Source organism: Monopterus albus, unplaced genomic scaffold, assembly GCF_001952655.1.
Source record: "Monopterus albus unplaced genomic scaffold, M_albus_1.0 scaffold40.1, whole genome shotgun sequence".
In the NCBI taxonomy this organism is placed as follows: Eukaryota; Metazoa; Chordata; class Actinopteri; order Synbranchiformes; family Synbranchidae; genus Monopterus; species Monopterus albus.
Window position 1 is genome coordinate 624,796 of NW_018127920.1, and position 27,083 is coordinate 651,878.

Below are 27,083 nucleotides of genomic sequence, written 5' to 3' on the forward strand. Positions count from 1 at the left end.
AATTTAAAACATATTTGGTTTTGAATAAATCACAATAATATTTTTCCTGTTTTTGCTGAGATAAAAATAATTAACAGACAAAACTAATCAATATCTTAATAAATACACTAAGGCTATATGGCTTTAAAAATACTACATGCTGTGCAGTGGTGTTTTATGTTAAATGTTAGCATATACATTTATCCACCTGTGTGTCTAGGGTGACACTGACCTGATGCAGGGCACGTTTCCTCGAAGGAATTCTCTGGGTCCAGCACACTCTATATCATCCAGTGCAGTGCAGATAACTCGGGTGTGGTTCACTTCTTTCTGAGTCTGGCCACCCCACTTTAAAAAAACAAAACAACACAAAACTCAGCGCTCTGTAATTAACAACATGATATCTGCTTTGAAGACGACACTTACCCCCACACAACCATAGCCCAACTCCTGAAAAGCACTGTAGTTGCCTGCATGATCCACAGGCTCTTGACAGTAGATGAACTCCTCCGGCCTTCATTATACATTGAATATACAAAGAAAGATAGAGACTGATGAATGTCATACTGGTGTGGACATTACTAATAACCTTCCAGCGTGCAGCTGTAGATTTCCAGGAAGTAGAAAACAGATGTCAAATTTCATTCATAGATCTTATTGTAAACAATCAACTTAAGTAGTAGCAATATTGATAACGTTAATTGTTAGGACATGACTTGCAAGATATTACCATTATAGGGGCTAATTTTAATCATACGTTATGAACATAGACGAGAGAAAGTCAAACAGTTGGCCTTGCTTTAAGCGACTACGTTATATTCTATAAATATCAAACATTTTAGTGTAAAAAAAAACCCCAATTTTTTTCTACTTTGGGTACTGGGCTGTCGATGTAGTTAGCTACCATCTAACGTTATATGTGAGCACAAGTTAAACTCAGATTTCTGAAAGCAATGAGCTAACACTTAACATGCTAATTGCTAACGATAGCATTCCGCAAGATGACAACAGGCTACATGTCAACGTTACTTACAGATAACTGCAGAGGACGACTGGCGAAGGTGGTCTGTACTCGAATTCTGTATTATTCGGATTTTCTATTTCATGTTTCACTATTTCGGACGGCTGCTCGCTGAACGGGATTGCGGTAACGCTAACCCCCTGGCCAGGAGAAGCAGCAGGAGTCTCCATTGTCGTGGAGTTTTGGGAATAAATTCCTTCCAGACATTGCAAAAAAATCACCGCCAGTAGTAGCAGAAATTGCCCGCATAGCAGAATATAGCTCACTGAAATCATGGTTACCCTCACAATACGACATTAATCCTAATTTTTAAAGTCATTTATGTTTAACGGTAACATTTAGCTAGCTAGCTAGGAAGGTTTGTTTGGGTCGTATCGATGTCTCCTGATTATGATGTGGTGAGAAAGCGCCTGGAACGAGAACATGCAGGGAGTCTTTTCAGATACGTCACACCCACCGCCATATTGCATCGGTCAATGTGCCCATTTCAAATCGTGGTGTTTTTGGATGCTGTTTATAATGTTCTCTGTTTTTTTGTCAGTCTTATGTAAAGCACTGTTTGAAACAGTTTGAAAGGTGTTACTGATTCAATAACTGATTGATTGAATTACTGGCGCACTAGTGTAAACAGGGTAGAGATCGATACATGTGTAACTGACTCTCACTTCAGTGTAAAATGATGACGGATTTTAGCATTTGGAGATCTTTTTTATATGTGACTTAGCCTACCCTACATGTTTACTTCATGTGTTTCCTAGTGCATTGGTGTGGCTCACTGGTGTGTTTTTCATCATTTTTGGAGGACAGTGGACGTCTACGTCACAGATGAGTAAGCTAAACCAGGGTGCATCATTAGTCTCCATATAAATTTGTGGAAAATAAACAAAAGGTGATGTGGTTCTACATGAACAAGATATCTCAGAACTGTTACTTCACAGGAGATACAGTAGTTTCTCCCCTTTTAATTCTAAGTTTCTCTCACTGGTTTGATGTGGGTGTTGTGGGATATTAAGTTGTGTGAGACATTGCAACTCAAGCACCAGCACCGTTTGTTATGCACATATAAGGAATAGACATTGTAACTGAAACACCAGCATCATTTTCTATGCACTTATAAGGAATACAACTTTCACTCAGATTAAAGCATGAGCATTGTTTTATATAAATGTACTAATAAGGAATATAACCTTCAATTTTAGTAGAAGTAGGTGTGTGTGTTCACTCAATTATTAGCAATATGTGTGTTCATTTAATTACAGAATGTACTACTTTGGAATTAGGGAGTTGTGCTTGGGGGAATATCTTTGGAAAAGTAATGATAATTGTCAGCTGCATCCTGCAGGAATATCTTTGGGAGAGCACTGATAATGTCCAGCTGCATGCTGCAGGAATGTGCTAGAAGGAGGGAAGAATAGTATATAACACACAGTTTTGGTGATGTGACTTCAGATCATCTTTGTGGCTGCTTGATGTATGATCTCCAGATGCGCATCTGTGAAATAAAGGTAATAGTGCACTGTGATATTTGGTGTGTGACTGAAATTCTTTCCACTCTATCTGGACTCGAGATGAAGTTTGGAACTTCAACAGTGTGGTTCAAAGGGAAATGACATGTCACATGCTTCTTTGCACTAATCACAAGTCAGCAACATCAGAAATGATGACAAATCAGGGTGATGACAATAGGTGGGTTCTTTGTTCACTGTCAGTCAAATTTAAGCATGTCTACATAGTCCTGATGAAATTTTTGACTGTTAAAACTTTAACAAAATATACCTAAAATGTGCTTTTTAATTTTGATTTTGGCACATTTTGTAATGAATGTTATGAAAACCAATTACACAAAGAGACTCTTTTAGTATAAACATCTTGTTTCATAATTTATTGTATCAGCCTTTTAATCTTTGAGGAAAAAAGTACATAATCTCATGGACAAATACACTGATACTTGTAGGCATCAATGCATTAAAAGCCAAGAAAGCAAGTGTGTTTTAAGCTAAGTATTTCATATGTCAAATAACATTTCACTAGAGAACAGACCAGAAAGATCATTCTGCTTTTTTCTATTATAGTATACTGGATAATCTGTTTAATTCAATCAGGGCCAGTTCATATTTTATAAGCCAAACTTTGTTAATACATCTGTCTGTATAATGCTTTTGTAAAATGCTTGCACCACAGTGACTCAGTCTTAAGTTATGAGGTCAGTAGGATGCAGATGTATATAGATGAGATTTTACAAATGCATTGATAACAACAAATGGTAATTTTGAAATGTATTTGGAGTCATTCCCATGATAGAACAGCTTTTCAAGTCTGTAGGTGTGAGTGTGTAGACCACATACAGCGACACTTTTAAGAGCAGTAATTCCTCACAAGTCAGAATTTCACCCTGACGGTGACTTGTCTTGACTGTAGTCGATTTCATTTTCATCCACTGAGTTCTTTTGCTTTGTTGTGGGTAGCGTTAGCAAATCAGATGTGAGATATTTCAATCCACCACCACCCAGAGGAGTAACTGATGAAGGTGCAATTGTAGCAGTGAAATAGTTTTGGCTGTGGATGCTTGGGTAGGTTCTGAAATCCACTCTGGACCACAATGGTGGAATGAGGTACTGAGCTGATGCTGCAGAGGGGCTGGAATATGGATAAAACAGAGTCCGTCCGTAGTGTGAAAGGTTCACCAGGTCCTGTTTACAAGAAGACAGTACATACAAATACAATTAAAGAAACAGCTCAGGTCCAGTCTTGACTCCTGACAGGCTGAAATAGTTTATAGTGCTGCCACACTACATACATATACAGTATAATGTAATATATAATACATATATAATGTATACACAACACTTTGCTGAAAAGATTTCTTTTGCATCCACACTGAAGAACTCTAATGAAAGATTTGTCATGTTTGATCTGCCTACATCCATATATATATATAAAAAAAATACCTGCATCAGCATGTGCTGCTGAAAGCTGATAGGAAACCCTGGAATTCCTGGAGTCCTGACAGGTGATGTCAGGCTCGGCCCATTCAGTACTGTTGTGTTCATGGTAGCACAGCTGTACCAGGTGTTCACCTGGTTAGAGTGCAAAATGTTATTGGGGAGACTCAGATCCCTTTGATCTCCATGTAATTCTGGGGAATAGTCACAACTGTGCACAGAACCGCTGCATAATTTGCACAATTGTTCCTTCTCTGAGTCTGATGGCGCACAGCGACCCGCTCCATTAGTTCCTATGCTGATGGCATGGCATTGTCCGGGGTCCATTTCTGTCAGTGTTTCAGCTGGAGACTGTACTGTCCCTTCTGTAAAGGAAACTTCTGGCTCATGTTTAGATTCTTTTTTGTCTTTGTGCTCCACTTCTCCAGCAATGTCCTCACCACTGTCATCTTTGTCGCTGTCACTTTCATGGACATCTTGAAAAAAAATTACAAACAAAAAAGTTAGTTTTAGTTTATGTTTGTAGTCTCAAAAAGTTTTCCATACTAACAAAACAAATAAAAGACTACATGTTTAAGAAGGTTTCTGTACCTGAAGATCTGGAATGGTCTGAATATTGTGGGGATGAATCTTTTACAGGTTCAGGTTTCATGTCAGTCATCCGCATCTCTTTAGACTTTTGTGATGAATGTTGTAGTTTTCTGATGTTACAAAAGAAAGCAAAGGAATCAACTGATAATAGTTTCTTACAAGATAAAACAATTGGCCTGATCATATGAGAAACAAAAGGTCTTTGCAGGCTCACACTGAGTATTTTATGTGTGAAGTTTAAATTTTAGTTTCTGTGTCACTTGTGTTCCATCAAGAGGAATTGTTAGAAATAACATTTTTCTTTTGGACAAGTTTATGGATAAAACAATTTAAATTTTCCCCTGTTTCCTGTGGCTAAATAGACAGGCAGCTGTGTCTCAGGAGGTAGAGTGGGTCATCTCCCTACCAGAAAGTTGGAGGGTTGGTTCCTGGCTATATATGTCAAAATGTCCTTGAGCAAGACACTGAACTCAAAGTTGCTCCTGGTGAAATTGCCAGTGTGTAAATGTGTGTGTACTTGGGAGTGTGAATGGGCAAACAGTGTTACAGTGATTTGAGTGAGCTGCAGTGCATAGAAAAGCACTATACAAGACCAGTTATCATAGACAGATACAATGCTTATATGCAATTAAAAATTTAATTTATATTTTTGAAGGTTCTATCAACATAACGCCCTGGGTGAAAACACCCTGAATTGTTGTGTAATTTAGTATCATTCTGAGGATTAATTGAAATAAAGAAATATGAAATGATGCACAGCAGAGCTGAAACAATTAATGAATTGACAGAAAATTAATTGGCAACTTTTTTATAAGCAATTATTTGTCATTCTTCCTATAGCAAAATGTCTAAGCGCTGGGGTCACTGCTTCTCCAGCGTGAGGATCTGCTACTTTTCTCCATTTTAAACTGATTATTATGGGTGTTGGACTGCTGCTTTACTGTCTTCAAATGGGGAAATTGTTCCTTTGTGAAACTTTTGTGTATCAAAACTGCAGGAACTGGACAATATTAAAAAAAATCCTCCTCCATCACTAAAGCAAATCTGGCTTTTGCATTCTGTGAAAAATTGCAAACTTTTTTTATGTAATAACTCAAAGGATGATCTTACCTCTTTTCTCTTTTTCCGTTTCCTGTGTCTCGAAATCCCTTTGCAAAAGGATTGTTGTCTATTTTCAGCTGTGTGATCTGAAAATCAGTGTAAAGGAGAGAAAGATAAAGGCAAACTTGCTTTGTCTTGTGTTGATTACTTACCTAAAGAATCCCTGCTGTTAATGGTATGAGCTTTTGTTGTTGGTGTTACAGTAATAACCCTTTAAAATGGAGTCCAGTCTCTTACCTTATCATTTTGATAAGCTGTCACTGCAATGAATTCAGTCTCAAGGAAGATGTATGTCCTAAAAGTGCTGTAAGGCAGTTTGAGGATGTCATTTGTCTTGACTATATGAAATCTTGGTTGGTATTTGTGCATCGAATTAAGAATCGTCTGCAAATAAAAATAATGATGTTAAGACCAGATGATGACAAGTGGTGGAAAAGCTGTCATGTGTCTTGCTCTATGATAAATGTTTTAACACTCAAAATCAAAAATATAATGAATATGAAGAAGACGTAGAAAGAATTAGAAAGCACATTAACATAACATTACATTACACAGTAAATCTGCATTTAAAAGCTTGAGAAACTGCGAAAAACTGTGTGCCTCAAACAGAGCAGTAGTAGTAGTCTTTGTTATTGTAAAAATCTTTTACAACAAAAAACTTACAAATCCGAGTTTGTCAGATATGTTGTTGGTCAGTTTCAGTTTATGGAAGGTGACCACTTTTGACATCCACTGCTCGCCTGTGGCCGGACTGTCCGGGTGGATGTACATGCGTTTGGGCATCTCCGGGTCTGCCTTTCCCGCCACCGTCCAGCGGGAGTTATGAAACTTGTATCTGCAGTCATCCGCTGCCACGATGTCCATTAGAAGAATGTACTGGGCTTTTCTGTCCATCCCGGTGCACCGGGCCTTGAACGGCGGAAACATGCGCCTGTGGGGTGGACAGTTAAGAACATGAAGCATTCGTTTATTCAACAACTTTCTATCCGTGCGTAATTATTTGGGCATTCACCGTACCTCCCAGATTTTGTAATGACCATTTCAGTGCCGCATTTGTGGAACTCTCTCCAAAGCTCGCTGGCTTCCAAATAAACTTTCGGCTCATCCTCTGCCACTTCCCTCCCCCCTGGAGGCCGACATAAAGTTGCAGACTGCTCCGGTGACGAAGTGTGAACCATCGCGTCAGCACTGGTATCCAAACTGGGATCTGCTGATCCTCCGGAGGATAAAGCGATAGCAGGGAACAGCGGTTTTCCGTCCATGATAGCCCTTTGAAGGACCGCATCTCCGACTCGTGTTGAAAAGGCTTGTGGCTTCTCGCCATGGACGCACGGCTCCGAGAAGCTTCGCATGGTCTCCAAAAGAAAAACAAACTTTTACGCACGACACTGGTAGGGCTATTTTACGCCACTGTGATGAACGCATCTGCACATTTCTAAGCTCACTAAATGCATTAAAGGTGGCAGCTTTAATACTATTTGTGCCTTTTCTCTGGATGTTGTGTCTTAGAAAAATCATGTGCAGTGGCTCTGATGCCTCCCTCTGTGTCCAAGCTGATTTGGACTCAGTATGACAGTAGTGGGTGGAGTTTCCCTGGTATTACACTTTATGTGCAGGAAAATGCTGTTTCAGTTTTCTTCACAACCTGATGAATCTGGGGATAAATATACTGTAATTCGTTTAATGTATTAACTTTATTCATTATAACACAACAAACTAAGCCTGAACCACATAAGATATTTTAATGAGCCTCCACCCGCGCATTATATCAAGACTGTTATGTGTGTTGCTCTATCTGAGGCAACCCCCACCCCCCACTCATAAACGCTGTAATGGACACCTTAACCACATCAACAATGTAATGTGACAGAACAAAATTCCAACGATCTGACACTGACTTTCTGCCTTCGCACATCATCCCCTGGTTTGATTAGCTCCACTGATGAGGCATGGGGAGGGGGAACGATTGATCCTCGGGTGGGGGGTAAAAATATTAATAAAATTATGCAGATTCATGGGGTATCACATTATTATTGCGAAATTATTATTATTTTGCGGTTTACACAGTAAAATCCAATCAGCCAAGTCCATTGAAATCTTGCAGCTGCTGAATGAACAATACAAAAGTGCACAAGTAATTTATATAATGTATGTATGAATACTTATCCATATAATCTTAATGGAAGTGCAGCTGTCTAATTGAGATTGATAAATGGCTGTTTTTATTAATTTCAGATGTTATGAACAGTTTTTGTGTGGTAAAAAAACTAAGATGATTATGTAAGCAGAAAAAACTATTCAACAAAACTGCTCTTTGCTACAAGAGCAGAGATACGAGATTCACTATTCAAAGTTTAATCCATGTAGCCTGCCAACCGCAGTGTTTCGACTCTGAGTTTCTCCCCAAGTTACTTTTCACTTTCCCACACTATGATTTTTTTCATTTTCACTTGCATGTGTATCAGCTTGTTACACTCTAGATCCCTGATTCTGGTGGGATGTTTTCAGTGGTCCCTCTCTGACATGGATGATAGGGTAGATGTTTCTGAATCACAGGGTGCAAAAACTAAAACTTGCTTAACAGTAAATTGATTAAATCAAAGACATATTAAACAACACTATCACTAATTGGAGATAATGAAATAAATTTAGTTTCCTAAGAAAATATTAATTGCATCAGCCGTGCTTAAAGTTCAGTGTCCGTGACTGTGTCCATTTACTGTACATATGGCTTGTTACAGCTTCTATGTCATGGCCTTTGATTGAAACAATGGTACAGGGTAGCAGTGGTTTTCCTAAAAGCAACACAGTGAGGATTGTATTTCAGCAAGGACCTTTCTGTGAAATCAGGCAATTCCACTCACTGGACATTCTGTTACAGCCTTTCTGATCAGATGCCTAAGCAAGCACACATCTTATTCAGAGGTCGTTCAAGATATGCAGTGGGCGGTGAAGCTGTTGATGACCCAGCCTTTTTCTGGCAGAGAAGCAGTGGAAAACTCAGCCTGTCTGTCAGCCAACTTCAAAGAGCCAGTCAGTAATCTGAAACAGGCCCCAGTATGATGGCAAACAACACCCCTTGCCGTTATTTGTGGGTTTGGCCCACAAGCTGTGTGTGATACCTGTCACTGAGGATAAACCCACAGATCTCCACTGAGTCACTGCCCAGTAACACACTCTCCCTAGTAAAACATTTGGGAGTGGGGATGTGGCCCATAAGGCAGGAGCAACATAGAGAACTGGGAGAAGAATCTTTATCATGTAAAGTTTACCCCAATATCTGCTTGGTTTCATTTTATGAAGTGGGGGACTGGTAGTGTTTAGTGGGAAACAGGAAGTGATGCATTTTAATTCCCAGATTGTTTGGAATAGCCAGAGGATCTGATCATGAACACTCCTGACTAAACAAACATTGACAGGGTGCCACCAGGACAAAATTTCGATTTCACATAATTCAATTTTAATAAATAAAACACAAATGATATTGTAAAAGCTGTAATAGAATGAAAGCAGGGATTAAAGTAGGATATCTAGGTAGAGTGCCAACTATTGTTAGTTATTACAATAGTTGATTGTAGCAATTCAGTAGGCCCGCACTCCAGAGATGTATTCATGTCATTTGTCTGTCTTCTTCCTCTTTGTATTCTTTGAAATAAGGGCTAGTCTAGAAATAGGTCTGTAGTTTGTTTTTCCGTAGCAGCAGCTCTCAAGACATTCACTGCAGTAGAAAACAAACATACCTTTGTCATATAACCAGTTATGGAAGGCTTCTAACATAATAAAATGAATTTAACATAATAATGTAATTAGTATAATAACTATTGTTTAATGAGGAATGCAGTAATTATGATTTTAATTCTTCTTTTACAGTTAAAAACAAAGTATGTGGGCAGTAATATAATGTTTTCACTATTTAAAACTGCATCAACTAAAAATTAGCACTCTTCTATCTTCAGGTCTTGTGTTTATTTCCTGCTGATCTGAGATTATATGATGTGTTTTTCAAACCAGTATGGCTCATTTCAAAGATGGACAGAGGCTCCCTGTGCAGGTATAACCCTGGAGCAGACCTGTTAGACCCAAGAGGCCACATTCTGTCTGTGACAAAGAATGAGGCAAAACCAGGGTTAGCATAAACCAAATAGGTGAGAATACATCTGACACTAACTCCTGTTGTGTGCTATATTTGTGAAAGGGCAACTCTGGACAAAGTCCATACCTGATTCTGCCGACATTAGTTGTAGCTGTCTGAAAAGAGCTTATGACACTTTTAACTAATCAAATGCAAATAAGGCAACAACTACCTTGTCTCTGAGATATCATGGAGGAAATGTCCCAAATTCTGTTTTGGCTCCCTGTCTGCCAATATCCAGCAAATATCTTAATTAGCATGGCATGATCTTGGTGTTATACATCCTCTGTTCTGGCTGTGTGGTTGTTATTGCTCTCTGGGTTCCTCTTCTCTGCTGCAGGGACACTCCCTCCTCCCTCTTGGCAGGCTGTTCTGACTCAGGTGCCTTCTATTAGCATCATTGCCAGTCACGCATATAAGCAGTGTCTACCTGGTGTTTCCACTTCAGATCGTCATTGCCTGCTGTTGCACTCATCGTGTGTCTTCCTGCCAGCTAGCCTTTTCAGATCACTCACCTGTCCATGCCTGCACCTGTGTTCTGTTGTGTTTATTGTGTTGTCTGCTTACTTGTCCATGCCTGTAGATTAGAAAGAGAAGTTTGATGCAATTGCCTGCTGTCTGTTTACCTCTCCACATCTGTAAAAGGGTAAATGAAAGCTGCTCTTATCTGTCATGTGTTTGCTGGTCTACTACACCTGTAGGAGTGGACAAGAAGACAAGCAGTATACCTGTTGCCTCCCTACAGCATTTGCGTTCTGTATCTGCCTCTGGTCATCATATACTGTATGCGAAGTTAAGCAGAGCCAGCCGTGGCTGGTGTCTGGATGAGAGACCATTGGGGAAGTGTCTCTGTATTCTACAGCTGTTGGCACCAATAGAGCCACTGGCCAGCTATTCCTGTCTGCATCTTCACCTGCTGACTAGATTACTCTGCTTTTTGTGCTGTTGTACTTTCTACTAGTAAAGACTAATATACTTTTTCCTCTTTGCCTTGATGTGTGCAACTGTAACATGGCAACCAGAAACCTGGATGTAATAGTGACCTCTGATTTGCCAAAGAATTTCTATTCATGTTTCTTCCAGCACTTCAAAGCTCTTGCCTTTACTTGTCCATACTGATATTATAGCCCTTAATGCTTCTGGACATTAATCGCCATTGGATTATTGCAATTAACAATGTTCAGGGTTGAGCTAAATACAAAAATCATATGCTTCTAGCTTGTGCAAAATGCTTTTGATCACATTTTAACAAATTTCTGATCATGGACCCCTACTCCTCTTCCCACATGTCTTCACTGGACACCAGTAGGTTTAAGAAAACCGTCTGGGCTTAAAGCACTTCACAAGTCATATTTATTATCTCTATTAGTTTGTCTTTTTTTTTTTTGTCTTGTTGCCAACGATAGCTGCAGCCAGAGACATTATGTTTGTCCATCTGGTTCATTTGTGTGAATGCAATATGTCAGGGACGTCTTGGGAGATTTTTTTTTTTTTTTACATATTTAGCAGATTTTTTTTTTTTTTTTACATATTTAGCATAAGTGATTAGATTATGGTGGTCAAAGTTCAACATCACTGACTTCACATATGTCCTTTTTTGCTAACCTGAAACTGTATATTTGGCATAATCCAGTTTATTGACAGGTTCATTGTAAAACTGCTGCACATCAGAAAGACTAATATGAATCTTAACCAGAATTAAAGTGTGAAAGTGCTAAAGGTATTAGACTCTAAAAAGTATTTTTCACTGAGCTTTGAGTTTAAACTGTGCTGCTTGGATAGCAAACTTGCTAGAAAGGAAAGATTTGCATAAAGACGAATAGTGTAGTTTTTCCAGCCCTAACAAGAGTATAAATAGTTCTATAGGGGGGTGAGCCAAGAAATTGGATGAGAAAGAGCTGTGGGAGGAGGCACAAGGCCCGTAGAAATCAATTTTGACACATTAGACCTATTAGCTTATTGAGAGGTGCAAGATAGATTGAAGGCTAAATGTTAAGAGGAGCTGCAACTATAAAAGGACCTCTCTGTTGATTAGCTCTCTGGAAAGTGATGATCTTTCAAGATTTACACTCTTATGTCTCCAAGAGCATAAAGAGAAGTCAGCTTCAAATGTACAACAAGCCCTTACATTAAAAGACACTTTAAAGAACTGCATGATGAAATTTAAATACAAGATTTCAAATCATGACTGACATAATGATTGATCATAAATTAAATATATTTGAAAAAAGACATTTGAAAAATACATTAAAGTTAAGAATCTGACAGTCATGCATGATATTTAATATTGAACTTAATATTAAGAGTTGACTAAACATACTGTATTTTTGATATATATAAATCAGCTTTTGATATTTTATTTACTGAAATTATCTGTTTTTAATCTCTTTTTGCCCGGCCATTCCAGGCCTGATGAAAGGAGAAAGAGCTGAGAGTGACATCCAGCAAAGCTCCCAAACCACAGTCAGATCCGTTGTCCTCCTGGCATCTCAGCCAAAATGCCCTTACAGTAAACCATGCAAGTGGCTGAATTAAAAAGCTGATCAACTTTATTAAGTAATATCTAATGTCTATTTGATGAGGTTACACAAACATCATGAACAATATATTCCCATACATCACTGACTGACTGTGATATTGTGATCTCAATCAATGCTTCGGTAGGTGGTGATAACTGTATATTTACACTATATATTATAACTATCTGTTTATTTTTGAGATGTTTTTGAGTTCTTTTTGAGACGTTTGAAGAGAATGAAAATCTAGTCAATTTACATACATACATTATATAAATAATAGCTAAGATACTGCATTATACAGAGAAACACCTTTCTGTATTGTTCAGTACAGTGCAACAACAGCACAAACTAGACCCTCCAACATGATCATACAGTTGAATCAAGATCTTTGATCAAAAACAGAACATTATCATCTTAAAGGGAAGACTTATTACAGGTTTTAGCTTGGTGTACCTAATAAATTGCCAGCTTTGTGTAGCTCTGTAGATGTAACAATATCTATAGTTAATGCATTTTGTTTAAAACAGCTATCACTGGGAAAGCAATTCAGACTTACTACTGAATTGTCCATTGTTGCTGACATACAAGATATAAGATACACAAGGTTACATAAAAACTTTGATTTAGTCTTTTTTCTACATGGGAGAGAAATAAGAGAAAACTTGACACAGAATCTTATGAATGAAAATAATTCAGGGCTGAAGGGTTTACTTACACCATTTTCTGTTTTTCATATTATTAAAAGCATTTAAGTGAAAGAAACCTCTCAGCACTTCACCTCCTAGGTCAATTAATCTACCCGTCTTCCTTTGAGCTTGCATTCCATTTCAGTGCCCTAAACCGAACACCTATGCACTTTTTTAGGATAATTTACAGAAGCTGGCAGACTGTCGTTAATTTTCTGGAGTAGCCTTTAACTGCGTGAGGAAGTGAATGTTTTTAGGAGGAAATGTCCTCTGTGTTTATTAATTTGCTCAAAACCCAGACAGATTTCTGCTTTTCATCTTGCATAGCCAGGCAACTGAGTCAAAATCTGGATAACACTGCATAATTCATTTTGGCTGCCACTAGGCTTTCCAACAAACAACACAGAATGACTGTTTTTTTTTAAAGCAGACCTTCATTATTTAAAAAGGAATGTGCATTTCTCATAAATCAAAGTCATACATAAAAGAGCCCGCATGTGATCACTGCAGCTGTGAGATATCGACAGCGAACGTGTCTGGGTAACACGCTGAAGAGAAAAAAGTTAGGAAATGAGTGTTTCAATTAAGAAGATGTTTTACTTCTTGTCAGCACAAAGAGCTGAAGGGATGAACAGCCCATTAAAGCGAGTCTGAAATGAGCAGACACTATATTTCACCCCGCTGACTGCGCTGACAATATTCTCTCAGCCTGCTGATTTGAATACTGTGAATATTTATGTCCAGAGGTGTTTGCCTGTTCTTAATGTCTGCACTTTTTAAGCAGACAAAAAGGACAGTTACTGTCTGCTCTAAGTGATCATATATTAACAGAGGCATGCCCTGCCAGAGGAAGCATTAAGGTCTCCTCATTATTTAATGATGCACTGCTTCACACTGTGGGCTTGTCAGAAGGCTGGACTCACTGGCTTAGCTGTATACTGAATGTGCAATGTAGACTCAGCCCACATAGTGTCCATTTATCAAAGGAACAAAGGTGATGTCATGGTAATGGAACACTGACATAGTCATCAATAGGATTCCTTGCCTTTAAAACAGAAGTCGATCAGAATTTACTGTGTGCTACTATAGCAAAAACATTGGTCATAAAGATTTGATCCATAGGGTTGTTTGAGAATAATTCTTTCTGTCACACACTACAACTGAATTGAGTTTATTTATGTTCACCCTCCACTACATCAATTCTACAATGGTATGTATGGTTAATACAGAAGCAATAACAGAATGAGGGATTATTTTTGACTGTGGAGATTCATTCTTGGCATTGGGAACATTAAAATGCAATAAAAGTTTACTTACTATTTATTTTCTGAATCTTTGAACCATCTCCCACAGCCTTCATGCCCTCTCTGTTTGAGTATGCTCAAGTATTAAGTATGACTGGTCACTACTTGTGTAATATATCGCTTCATCAGGACCCAAGATGTGAGCAGTCATAACAGTAATAGTGTGAGCATGAACTGACACTTCCACTATTTCCTCTGTTCCAATACTCATCCTTAGTGGTACAGTATGGCTTTGTGTAGTCTGAGTGCCATCACAGTCTGATTCTTATGGAACTGACCTCTTAAGGGACCTCTGTTGATGTGCCCCTATAAAACCCTGGCTCCTCACACTCTCAGTTTTTCTGTGCTGGAATACCTTGACTTAATAATGCTCATTATTTCTTTTGAGTATTCGATACAGTATACACCCAGTTTCTGTCGTTAAGCCAGACATCCAGCATGTGAACCTGACACGTGTTACAAGTATACACCACAGATGTTCAAACATACTGTACGTAAAGGTTTATTATGCTTCAAAACATTCACGTCCCACATCAAACACTGTAATCTGTATTTAACACATGTAGAAATAGAAAACAAGACATTTTATGTGCTGATCATCAACAACTAGCTTCAGTTATACTGTATCCTCACAGTAAACCTGTGGGATGCACACAGCCTCTGACTCTGAACAAAACAAGGTGAATCCTGAATGTAGCTTTACCAGTAGCCTATTAGCAAGTCAGCTATAAGAAGATAAAATGTGTAAATACATTAAATAAGGCAACTTTGGTGCTTCCAGGTCCTCTTCTTTTCTTTTGTTAGAGGCTAACCACCCTCCTCCTACCTTCAGTCTCTGTGCCAAGTAAGTACTATCTGTCCACTGAACAACTGACATCTATCATTCATCTAACTCCCAGACAGTCAACAAGCTAATCCCAAAATGCTGACGTAACAAAGTGTAAAAAGTAATCACATTACTGTAACATGCCACTAAGTTACACATTACTGAAAAACACTGCTTGGGTCGTCATAACAAAAATCACAGTCACAGCCATGAAGCCATAGGGCGATGGCCAATAGGATAAAGCTATAGTGATCCCATGATTAATCATATCTGTGCAGATTCTCAGTCATCCAGGTCATAGTAAGCTGAAAAAAAAAACACCCACACACAGAGTGATGTGGTGTATGCAATCAAGTGTAGTCAGGAGTGTATCGACTTGTACATTGGTGAAACTAAGCAGAAGCTTCACAAACGCATGGCCCAACACAGGAGGGCCAACTCTAGTGGACCAGAGTCAGAAGTCCACCTCCACCTGAAGGACAAAGGACATTCTTTTGAGGACAGTGAGGTCCAGATCCTCTCCTGATAACATCACTGGTTTGAGAGAGGAGTTAAGGAAGCTATTTTTGTAAAAATAGAACACCCCTCATTAAATAGGGGTGGTGGACTAAGACACAACTTGTCATCCATCTACAATCCTGTTTTGAGAGCTCTGCCCAAACATGCCCACCAGGACAATAGGCATCGGTCCACAGGGGAGGATATCAGAGACAGGCAACGACTCTCACCGATACTGGGCTATAACTATTCAGTCTTTAGGGGACATTGTTGGGCACCAGAGGACTGAAACACCACAGAGGGGGATAAATATCTCCGGCTCAACACCAGTCAGTCAGAACTGATGAAGCCTCTTGGATGAGAGGTGAAACGTCTTCGACCTAAAAAGATCTAGTCCAGTTGATTTTTTCTACGTTTTTTCAGCATGATTAATTATATTTAAAGCTACAACATTTCACTGTCACAATTCACGGTCACAACACGTTATAGAGAACCAGGATAATCAGCCCCTAGTAGTTTTCTTACATTGGCTGCAATGATACAGACTGGGGCTAAGCCCTCCACAGCTGAGGGTGTTTCCACTTGTGCTGTGGTCACAGTCGACCACTGTGGCAAATACATAGTTCATACAGTAATACTATATCATAACACAGCTCAAGGTTCTTTTATGGTTCAGAGGGAGTGCAAAACATAAAATGTCACACAAAAGTAGCTCAGAAAAATATTCAACTGTGACCTCTCAGGGAGTTCATAGATGACAACACAGTAACTCTTTTCCATACAAATCAAGATGAATCAGTAAAGTAGGGGATTGGGACGGCTTCCCACTTGGCCTGTTTGGTGAGCCATCCTTTCCAGTGCCAGGACAGATAGATGAACACTGACACTACATACAGCGGATGCTATTTTATCTATGTAGTTAACTATAAGGCAGCTATGCTATATTTTTCCTGCATTCATTTCCAAACTTGCACAACACACATGGGCTGCATTGCTGAAAACAAAGACCATGTGGCTCTGTAATAGTGATGCCTTCTCGTCCCCTGGGAAACATTCACTAGAACAGGTGTGGGCGGCTATAATAAAGATGAACAGTGAATCTGACTGTGACCAGTAGATATTAAAATATCTCTTGACCTTGCAAACAGGGATTACAGTGCAAGTGTGGGTGATGAGAGGTGCTCGACACTGATGTTTCAGGGTTCATTGTTCAGCTGAAACTGTGCAGCTGTCTCAGTGTAAGTGTATAATATATTCCCCAGGGGACATATATAGGAAATACCCAAGGCACCATTGGGTCAAAAACACCTTCATGTTTGCTCTCTTATTCCTACTCTATCTATTTATTTGTCTCCAAGGAGCAACAGCATCCCCTACACTTGACTGCATTATGGTAATTCCTTTCAGGATCCTGGTCTCCACCACCACGTGTCAATATGTGGCTCTGTCCATTAATCGAAACAAACGCCATTCTTTTATGAGACATAACCAGGCTGGATGAATGACCAGGCAGACCTGGCAAAGAGCAGAGTGGCTGAGTTTAATTTAATTCGGTTTTATATATACAGTATGCATAGCATGTATACAGAGAGAGAGAGAGAGAGAGAGAAATCTGAAAATAACTGCAGTAATGTCATGTAACATCAGTCCCATCGTAGCAACACCATTCAAAAAAGGAAATGGAATGCTAAGGGAATATGGTGCATTGGTGACAGACATGGACACAATATCTATTTGTGCCCATCTCAATTGAAATAGTTAATAGATTACACCTGTACAATAAAAGCACAGATGTAATCAGATGCAGTCATACTGGGATACTTTACAGAACTGGAAAATGTAATCTATCTTACATGGTCAGTGTAGGATACAGCCACCATGAATTGTTGTAACACTTTAGAGTGGAAATGCAGCATGAAGAGGAGACCTGAACTCCAGCAGAGACTGAAACCTCTTGACCCCATTGACTTGCACTGGGCTCACATTGCTCCAAGTGTTAATGACTCCAGTTTAAAATTTCCTTTTAAGCACAATATGTTTTCAGCATAATGAACTGAATCATGAAGACAGGAAGCCCCACTGCCAGAAGATGGAGCCATCACCTTCCAGATAAACCTACAGTAAGCTGGTAAGAGGTAAGGAAAAACTGCTAGCACCATGAGACATCATTGTTCTGGGACTTATATTGAATGTGGTGATATTAAATATGTGTATCTACAGTATATTTTTGTAATGAGTGGGCTATTTGAAGACCATTGGCTTTGAATGCAAAATGTGACATGTTGATATGCATATAATTTCTCAGAGAATAAAGTGAACAGATTTGATCCTGAGTGGTTGAATCTGCCTGTTTACAATCTTTGACCTCCAATGTAAGTTTATGCATTAATGTAGCACATCTGGCATACACCCAATGTCTACTGTACTTTGAGGAAAAATTATTTCAATTCATGCTAATATTATGAATATAATTACCTTTAGGGATTAACTTGTGCAGTAGCAAACAGCAAGACAGCATTTCTTATGCCAATATGAAGTGTGTGAGGAGGCTTCAGTGCTTTCAGAGTTTAGCCTATGTTGTCATATGATGTTTTGGGGACACACAGGTCAGTTCTTTCTACCTATGGAACTAGTGCAAGGATGCAGTGCAATGAAAAGGTGTGTGTGGCATAGGCTGCAAATTAACTTAGGCCTATAAATAGCAGGATAATTGTGCAGGCTTTCAGTAGTTGCTTTATTAGTAGCCTACTGGATAGTAAAACTGTCCATCTGCAAGTGTCTGTCCTCTATTAAAGTAAATGAGAAACCCAGAAGCACAATGATATAATTCTATTCCAAAAGATAATATTTAGTGTTTTACTAGATAGGCTATAGTGGTGAATAAACATATACAATTAGCCTATTTATTATCAGTGATTGCCTCTCATCACTTCTTTTTTTTCATATGACTTGTCTTATCTATGAGCATAGGTACATGTATAGTTACTGCATGTGCTCTATGACTGCATGTTAGCTGTATAGTAAATGTATGTGTGCTAAGATCTTGTATGCAACTGTTTTGCCCGCATGTGCACCACACACCTGTCTTACATGATCTGCTTACAGTAGGCCTACAGGCTATATGAGCCTCTACTTTAGAATAAGCTCCAAGCGTATTACAGTAAAAAGGGTTATACTCCAAACTGACCCAGCTGACTGTCCCTGCCCCCACCTGTCAGTGGATTACTAGCTTTCTGACAGACAGGAAGCAGCAGGTGAGGCTGGGGGAAACCACATCCAGCACCTGGACAATAAGCACAGGCGCCTCCCAGGGATGTGTGCTCTCCCTTCTGCTGTTTTCACTCTACATCAAAGACCGCATCTCAGAGGACCCCTCTGTCAAGCTCCTAAAGTTTGCAGATGACACAACGGTCACTGGTCTCATCCGAGACGGTGACGAGTCAGACTACAGATGGGAGGTTGAGCAGCTGGTCCTGTGGTGTAGCCCCAACAACCTGGAGCTGAACACGCTTAAAACAGTGGAGATGACAGTGAACATCAGGAAGAGCCCCCCCACCTTACCCCCACTTACCATACTTGGCAGCACTGTATCAGCAGTAAAGCCTTTCAAGTTTCTTGGCTCCACTATCTCCCAGGACCTGAAGTGGATGTCCAACATCAGGACCATCACCAAGAAGGCACAGCAGAGGATGTACTTCCTGCGCCAGCTCAGGAAGTTTGACCTGCCCCAGGAGCTGCTGATACAGTTCTACAGAGGAATCATCGAGTCTGTTCTCTGCACCTCCATCACTGTCTGGTTTGGCTCAGCAACCAAACAGGACAAGTACAGACTTCAGCGGACAGTCAGGACTGCAGAAAAGGTCATTGGTGTGAGCCTGCCCTCCATGGAGGACCTGTACACCTCATGGGTCAAAAGGAGGGTGGAGAGGATCACTACAGACCCCTCACACCCTAGACACAATCTGTTCGAACTCCTCCCCTCTGGATGGCGCTACGGGTCACTGTAACAACGAGGTACAAGGACAGTTCCTTCCCCAGAGCCATCACTCTGATTAACACTTAACCCTTGACACTATGACTGGACAATAACCCTCAGTGCAATACCTGTACATATATACTGTACAGATTATACAGACTCATACAGGTCTCTATTTTTATTTTTAAGTAGTCCATTTTTATTCTATTTTTATCTCGTCCCCCAGTGAACATTCCTTTGTCTGTCTGCATTGTTTACTACCTGTTTATACTGTTTATTTTGCATTGTTTATTGCTTGTTGATACTGTTTATTTTGTTGTACTACACAGCTTTAGGTTGGTATATTGTTTACTTGCCCCTTGCTGTTGCCTTGCATGGGGATATGTACATGTACATTGAGAGCTGCTGAGTCAAATTTCTCGTGTCCAGCACACCTGGCCACTAAAGCTGATTCTGATGTCGAGGTTGGGCATAAGTAGCGGGTGGTGCTGCAGCACCCCCTGGAGGATGGTAGAAGACCTACATGTCCGCCACAATTCTATATATATAATTTAAAACAATCTTTTACATACATAAATAACGTTTCACATACTAATAATATTTTGACCTTAGTAAGTGGTTAATAATGTATCTTAGGTTCTACATTTTCAGTGGGTTCGGCCAAACCTCGCCTAATTGCAAATAGTATGCTGTCTACCTATTTGAAAGCGAATTTCTGATTTTTTTATTAATACACCAAAAAGAGCATAACTTAATGGATCAGAAACAGCAACTGACAGCAGCACCTGCAGCACACGCAGTACAGCCCATGTACAACCAGCCTTCCACTCATGTGTAGGGAGACATTGTCCAGCTATTGGACATAAACAACGTGATGCAAAGTTTCATCGGCGTCATTCCCGAGCGCAAGTGTATAAGTTAAGAGCAGTTTATCGTGGACGGCCACAGCACAATATGCCTAAATGCACATTAGCCAATTATTATATGTGTAACCCGTATTATGTATGTTTAATTACATGACGATAATGCTTAAACGGAAGGAGTCGTTGCTATCAGTGTATGGTCAAGGGATTATGGAGGCTATGTATTATGTTCTATTAAAGAAACTTTGATACTTTTTAAAGGGATTTTCTTATTTATTATTTATATATGTATCTAACTGGCTATTGTGTTTCTTACATGTTTCTTGTTCGCATTATACCCTTAATAAAAACACTGATCAAAAAACGATGTCTGTGGTATTTCTTTATTTTTTTTCTTAAGTAAAAGATGTTGATACCTTTTACATTATTGGACTTGCGATAAAAGCATTTAATCAAGTTAGTGAGAGATTTTAATTTGGAAGGTAGTACTTTTTTTTTTTTTTTTTAATGTTGTTGCTGCTGCTAGTAGGCTTGTTTGAAATCACCTGACTAGTTTTAACCGAGAGTGTCTAGATGGTTGTTGTTGTATTCGAGTCCAGTCTGGGACGATTGAGAAGTTTCTGGTTTTTGCATGCGATGTTTCGTTTTAAAAACATCCGTGAATTAACATGTTTGTTTGTTACCCTTTATATCTTAATGAGCCAGTCGTTGGCAGATGACCAGGACTTCATGGAGGAGTTTCTGAAGCGTGAATATTCCCTGGCAAAGCCATACCGTGGTAAGATAAGTTATTTAGTCAACTAGCGACTTCGTTTACAATAGCTAACTATTGTGACTGATTTAACTAGATAATATTAACCAGTAGTTGCAATTCTTCCAGCGGCGTATTAGCATTTTGAGCTATTTAGCCCAGTTGGACAGCCAATACTATTTCGACGTTAGCTACTCAGGATAGGTAATAATTAGCCAAATAAGGGAACTTTGTGTCCCTGAGGCAACTGTGATTGCACAGTTTCGGTAATGTCACAGTATGGGAAATTATGTTAGTCCACACCGTAACAGTGGGGCATTAATATTAATAAAACGTGCTTTACAACTAGAGAAATTTTGTTTTGGAGTGCAGTAAACAGTAAATGAAGCAAACCACGTGACTTAATTATGTGGAAGATATTTCAGATGTCAGTTGTGCTTAAGGCGTTTCTCTGTGATCCAGTCACTGAGAAGTATGGCGAGGTGTTACAAATACAATCTTAAGAATGAGAATATCTCCACCAGCTGCCAAGTACTAAAAGTAATAGCATCATTTAATAAATAGCGTTCTCTGATTGCACCACATCACGACTCGTGAAATGTTAAATATTGTAGCGTTGGAAGGCAGAGCGACACCCACAGCCCCATAGTGCCTTGGCGAAATAAAAAGTGAAACAGGCAACTTCTGTCTCCGGATCCTTCCTCAGATTAGCCTACGTTACAGTATCAGCTTTCAGGTTAAACAGTCACACTAGTCTTAACTAAAATACATTAATGTTTAGTGTCACAAAATATTTTATATCTAGGCCTTTTGAACAGTATTTATGTTGTCACATAATGCACAGTATTGATGGCAGAAACGAGGTTTTCTGAAGCTGTGAACCAATTGAACCAAATACTTAAGAAAATGGTTTGTTGTGAAATATTTGAATCACCAGAGCTGGTAACATCTGCTGGCCAAATGCCAGTAAATATAATAAGAAACTACCAACATGTGGACTGAACGATTCAGTAGACATTTATAATTTGGTGAGATTTATGTATGTGTATATATGGTGACAAATGCTTTTGTGACTGGACCTTGATGGGGGAAAAGTGTTATCAGTGTTTGAATCATTTTCATAATATCATTGTGTGTAACTTAATTATCTGACAATAAAGCTTCTATATATTATTATCATCTATATATTATATATGTTAGCTATCTATCTATATAATATATTCCATTTATGGATATTTATTTATAGATGCATCTCCAAATGGGTATGACTAACATTTTCAACAAAACTGTAGAAAGCAGGCCTGCGTTCTCTGATGGGGAGTGCTTGTGACTTGTTACTTTTTATTCAGAAAAACAAATTGGTCAGATGTTTTTGGACTTAAACTTTGTTTTGTATAAAACATCTCCGGCTTTAGAGTATATTCTCTGACATGGGGCAGATGTTGCTGGAATACACAGCTAAATGAAACAGGGTAGATGGTTTTGTGTGTGATCCAGTATTCCAGAAGATCACTCAGGTATGATACTGACACTGTGCTGAACCTCCACTGTGGCATCTACAGTGGCACTCTGGGCCTTCTGAGTTTCTTCAACTTTGTTGTCGAGCAGATCCCAGAGGTTTTCTTCTTCCTCACCTCTCTGCTCCGCTGCTGCTCTTGATGAAGAAAACATTTTTATGATTGCGGTTTACATACTGTATATGTGACACTTTCAGACTCAAAACATCTCAAAATGCTTTATATTCAACCTGATGTAGATGACAGGATTCAGGTGGGTGCAGGGGTATGGATGCTGAGAGGATTTGAGCGCTGCATTCAGCAGTTAGTTCTTTAACTGCTTTGACAGTGTTAGAGGTGTTTCCAAAGGCCAAGACCTTGAAGCTGGGGTCCAGCAGTGGTCCCTTTGCCAGGGTGTTTACTGGTTCCGGTGCATTTAAAGCATTGCTTGAGGTTGGTAATGAGGTTTCCAACTAATTCAGTTGCTGTTGGAGATGCTGGTCTTTGAGCTTTCTCATTCAATTTATGGAAAATCATCCTGACTATGGGTATGAGTTTTGTGGCTGGATAGTGGACAGCTTCTCCGTGGCATTTGTGCTTGACCGGAAGAATGAAACAAGTTCATGTGTCTGGCCTCGAATCTCCTCCAGTGCCTTGCTCTGAGACAGGGCGTTCTGTACAACAAAATTCAAGTATGGAATGTTCCGCTTTTGAAGAGGGGTCATGTTTGAAGCACGGTATGTGGTGAGACGTAAGACTATCCCTTATGCCCCGGGTTTGAATCAGGGTTGCGTCAGGAAGGGCATCTGGCGTAAAACACGTGCCAAATATCAACACGAGAGCCATCAGTGTGACGATTTGCTGTGGCGACCCCTAAACGAGATTAGCCGAAGGTGACTTTCTTTCTGTTGTAATATAGTCTTGGCTCTATATGTGCTCTGCTGTGTGTTTTTCAGGAAATCTTATGACCCCCAGCACAGCATTGGACAGCTTGGTTCCATCATTTATATAATGACAAGATATGGTTCCATGTTAATCAAGGTCCACATGTCAGATGTTAGAGCCACAGAGTTAACTTTGTTTTGGGTTTTTTTTTTTTTTAACTTCCGCCATCACCTTTTCTTTCATTTGCCGGTAACTTGTGTCAACCATTTCTTTTAGTCCATGTCTTGAGAGAAGTACATAGTTGTGTGACTAGCGATCTAGTTGATTTGATTTGAATATTTATTGGTTTCAACCAATGCTGCTGAAACAGCAAGAGAGGATCAGGAAGAGAGAGATGTACAATAGGAGAGGAGGAGCAGCCAACATGCAGAAGGGACAGATCAAGTGAACAGCACAACACCAAACACAGAAGCACTGTAGTATTACTATATTTAACTAACAAACAACCAAACAAATTCACTGCCATGAGCTACCACCACAAATAGTATCTAATTCTGTGGGAAACACTGTCGTCTCTGTCTGGGGAATGTTAAAAATTCTGTTAATATAGAAAATGACCCCTTCTTTGTGTCTGTGGCCTGTAATAGTCCACTGTTTTTGACAGTGATGATGTCTTTGTCTCAATCTGGATTGGGCCTGTCTCACCCGCTGCATAGGAGACCATCCCACATGCAGCTAGGCACATATTTCCTTAAATATCCAAGTTAATGCTACATTAATAACACTTAACATTAAAAGTGTTACAGTTTTGTTGGCATCGTGCTCCTTGTACACCCAGTACAGCAGTTAGTATTACAGTAAGATGGCAACTGGCACAATTCTTCACTAACATCAAGTAGTTGTTAAAGGCAGTTACGCAATATTCATGAGATACTGTTTTTGTGGTGTATCATTTGTATATCAAATTTACCATAATAGCCTCATGTTTAAACAAAACTGTGTTTGGAGTGTGTTTTGCTGCTAAATAAAATAAAATTAAAAAGATATTTTTGAGGTCAGTTTGGAAAATAGGGAGCCTGTTCTGTTGTATTGTCCGCTGGCAGAGAATAGTTGGATAAATACAAGCTAGCTAACGGTAGTCACAATAGTGTATACACTAACAGGTATATTGCTGTTATTTTAGGATTGGGCTTCTCTAGTTCTTCGCAGTGGGATCTGATGGGCACTGCTGTGGTTACCCCTGACCATGTGAGGCTGACCCCAGACATGCAGAGCAGACAAGGAGCTGTGTGGAGTCGAATTGTAAGTCTACGGCAGCAAACGGCAAAACCTACATTTTGCCTTTGTGTTAGTGGTCAGGGACCAGAGATGTTCACTCTGACCTTAACCTCTCATATCCTACCTCACTCTCACACTACTCTGAAATTGTCAAAAGTGTACATTAACCTGACTACTTAACCAAGACTTTGATATGAAAATAACATATTTTAAGCATTTGTTTAATTTATGTCATGCTTACATTATGTAAGCATTTTATGACTATAATGTAGACCTATATGTTTACCGACACTACCACACCAGATTAATGTGTTATTTAGCAGAGGTAGGACTAAGTCATACATATGCAAGTCTCCAGTTTTAAACATTGTGTCTCAAGCGAGTCCCAAGTTACTGTGGCAAGTCACAAGCCGTCATACAAAATTCTGATGATTTGTTACAGGAATATCATGTATTTAAGTGAAAAGTTCAAAACCCTTATCTGATTCTTAACTGTGCATTCGTTGGCTATAAACTAACCCTGAGATATTATATAAAAAGGCATGCCTTTTCTAGTTAACAAATTTGAAGCCAAGTCTAAAAGCTTAAATTGGACAATGGCTTTCTAGTTAATGTTTGACCAGCCAATAAGTCGGCTGAAGTGTCATATTCACATACTTGGCTGTCTTTGTGAGTTTTGTAGTGATGGATGAAATTGGATGTTGTTGTGTATTTGTGTTTCTCTTCTTCCTATCATCATCAGCAACATAATCCTTGAATCCAAATGTTATTTCCTGTGACCTGTGTTACCCACCGCTGGTCTGCCACATTCTGACAGGTTGCCGGGTTTGTGCACTAGAAATCCCCCAGTTGTTTCAATAACAATTTTTAGAAAAATGCAAATATTTAATAAAAATAGAAGTAATTTCAAGTAATCTGTTTTGTCTAAATCAAGTCTCAAGTCATGAATACCAAGTTAAAGTCAAGTGGTCTTTTACCAAGCAGTCTCAAGTTTTCAAATTTGTGACTTAAGTCTTGACTGGAGAGCCCCACCTCTGTTGATCAGTTCCACTGTCAAATTCATGCACACACATCATAGCACAGGAATTACCAGATTGTCTTAATGTCTTTTGCTTTCTAGCCTTTCTTCTTGAAGGATTGGGAGCTCCAGGTGCAATTTAAAATCTTTGGTCAGGGAAAGAAGAATTTCAATGGGGATGGGATGGCCATCTGGTTAACTAAAGACCGCATGCAGAAAGGTAGGTAGAAACACTGTATTGTCATGTTCTTAACAGCGAAAAATGTTTATTAATGTGAAACAGTATGGTCCACAGTGTTTCAGGAAAGCCCAGTATTAATGGTTGGTTCCTTTTAGTATTCAACAAAAAAGTTCATTTTTTTTCTTTTTTTTTAAAGAAACATTCCAACATTTTGGGAAACAAGCTTGTTTATTATCTTACTCTGGTTTTAATCAGCTGTAGAATTAGAAGAAGCAGAAAAGGATTTTGCTAACCCTAGAGATCTGATAGATAACAACTGTGACAGAAATGACTTGTGTAAAAAGTACAACAGCTCAAAGCATTCTGTGCTGGCTAATGTGAGCCTGTTTGTACAAAATGCCCCAATGTAGCTCACTGTTTTTTTGCAGGTCCCGTGTTTGGCAACATGAACCACTTCATTGGACTTGGGATATTTGTGGACACTTACCTCAATGCTGAAAAGAGCCATGATGTAAGTGATAGTTAGAAGCTTCTGTTTCACAACTGTGGTCTTTGTGTATACTGAAAAAAATCAACTGGACTAGATTTCTAGGTCGAAGACGTTTCACTTCTCATCCAAGAGGCTTCATCAGTTCTGACTGACTGGTGTTGAGCCAGAGATATTTATCCCCCTCGGTGTGGTTTCAGTCCTTTGAAGGCCAACAATGTCCCTTAATGACTAAGTCCTTATAGCCCAGTATCGGTGAGCATTGTTACCTGTCTTTGAATCCTCCCCTGTCGACCGACGCCTATTGTCCTGGTGGGCATGTTTGGGCAGAGCTCTCAAAACAGGGTTGTAGATGGAAGACAAGTTGTGTCTTAGTCCACCACCCCTATTTAGTGAGGGGTGTTCTATTTTTACAAAAACCCAGGAGGTAGAGGCTTTCACCAAACATATCAACTTTGTGGATGACAACATCAAATTCACTCGTGAGGATGCCAGAGATGACTGTCTGGCCTTTCTGGATTGTGCAGTCCACTTGGGAGGGGACAGAAG

The 27,083-nt window shown here is 39.4% G+C and overlaps 3 protein-coding genes across 3 annotated transcripts in view; 1 reads left to right on the forward strand and 2 right to left on the reverse strand.

Moving 5' to 3' along the window:
• tm2d2 (TM2 domain containing 2) overlaps positions 1-1,399 on the reverse strand; it is a 3,006-nt gene extending 1,607 nt beyond the window's left edge. Inside the window, exons 1-3 of the mRNA XM_020599326.1 lie at positions 1,013-1,399; positions 406-493; positions 212-327 (exon numbers count right to left, since the gene is read on the reverse strand). Coding sequence (XP_020454982.1) covers positions 212-327; positions 406-493; positions 1,013-1,275 — 467 coding nt within the window. The 5' untranslated portion in view covers positions 1,276-1,399. The remainder of the gene's footprint in view (positions 1-211; positions 328-405; positions 494-1,012) is intronic.
• Positions 1,400-2,895: 1,496 nt separating this feature from the next.
• tbx3b (T-box transcription factor 3b) lies at positions 2,896-7,179 on the reverse strand. Its single transcript, XM_020599325.1, has 7 exons — positions 6,652-7,179; positions 6,298-6,565; positions 5,872-6,018; positions 5,644-5,720; positions 4,534-4,643; positions 3,949-4,418; positions 2,896-3,690 (listed from the first exon to the last, which is right to left on the reverse strand). The coding sequence occupies exons 1-7, from the start codon at positions 6,984-6,986 to the stop codon at positions 3,388-3,390; spliced, it is 1,710 nt and encodes a 569-aa protein (XP_020454981.1). The 5' UTR covers positions 6,987-7,179; the 3' UTR covers positions 2,896-3,387.
• Positions 7,180-20,953: 13,774 nt separating this feature from the next.
• lman2lb (lectin, mannose-binding 2-like b) overlaps positions 20,954-27,083 on the forward strand; it is an 11,060-nt gene continuing 4,930 nt past the window's right edge. The window contains exons 1-4 of the mRNA XM_020599356.1: positions 20,954-21,216; positions 24,754-24,872; positions 25,969-26,086; positions 26,476-26,558. Of these exons, the coding sequence (XP_020455012.1) occupies positions 21,012-21,216; positions 24,754-24,872; positions 25,969-26,086; positions 26,476-26,558 (525 nt within the window). The 5' untranslated portion in view covers positions 20,954-21,011. The remainder of the gene's footprint in view (positions 21,217-24,753; positions 24,873-25,968; positions 26,087-26,475; positions 26,559-27,083) is intronic.

Excerpts from the sequence above, each read along its gene's own strand:
- tbx3b (XM_020599325.1), bottom strand. The coding sequence starts at position 6,986 with ATGCGAAGCTTCTCGGAGCCGTGCGTCCATGGCGAGAAGCCACAAGCC. Across the intron at positions 5,721-5,871 it reads CAGCTTATCAAAATGATAAG|ATCACACAGCTGAAAATAGA; the intron begins GTAAGAGACTGG and ends ACTGATTTTCAG. Across the intron at positions 3,691-3,948 it reads AGCAGCACATGCTGATGCAG|GACCTGGTGAACCTTTCACA; the intron begins GTATTTTTTTTA and ends TCTTGTAAACAG.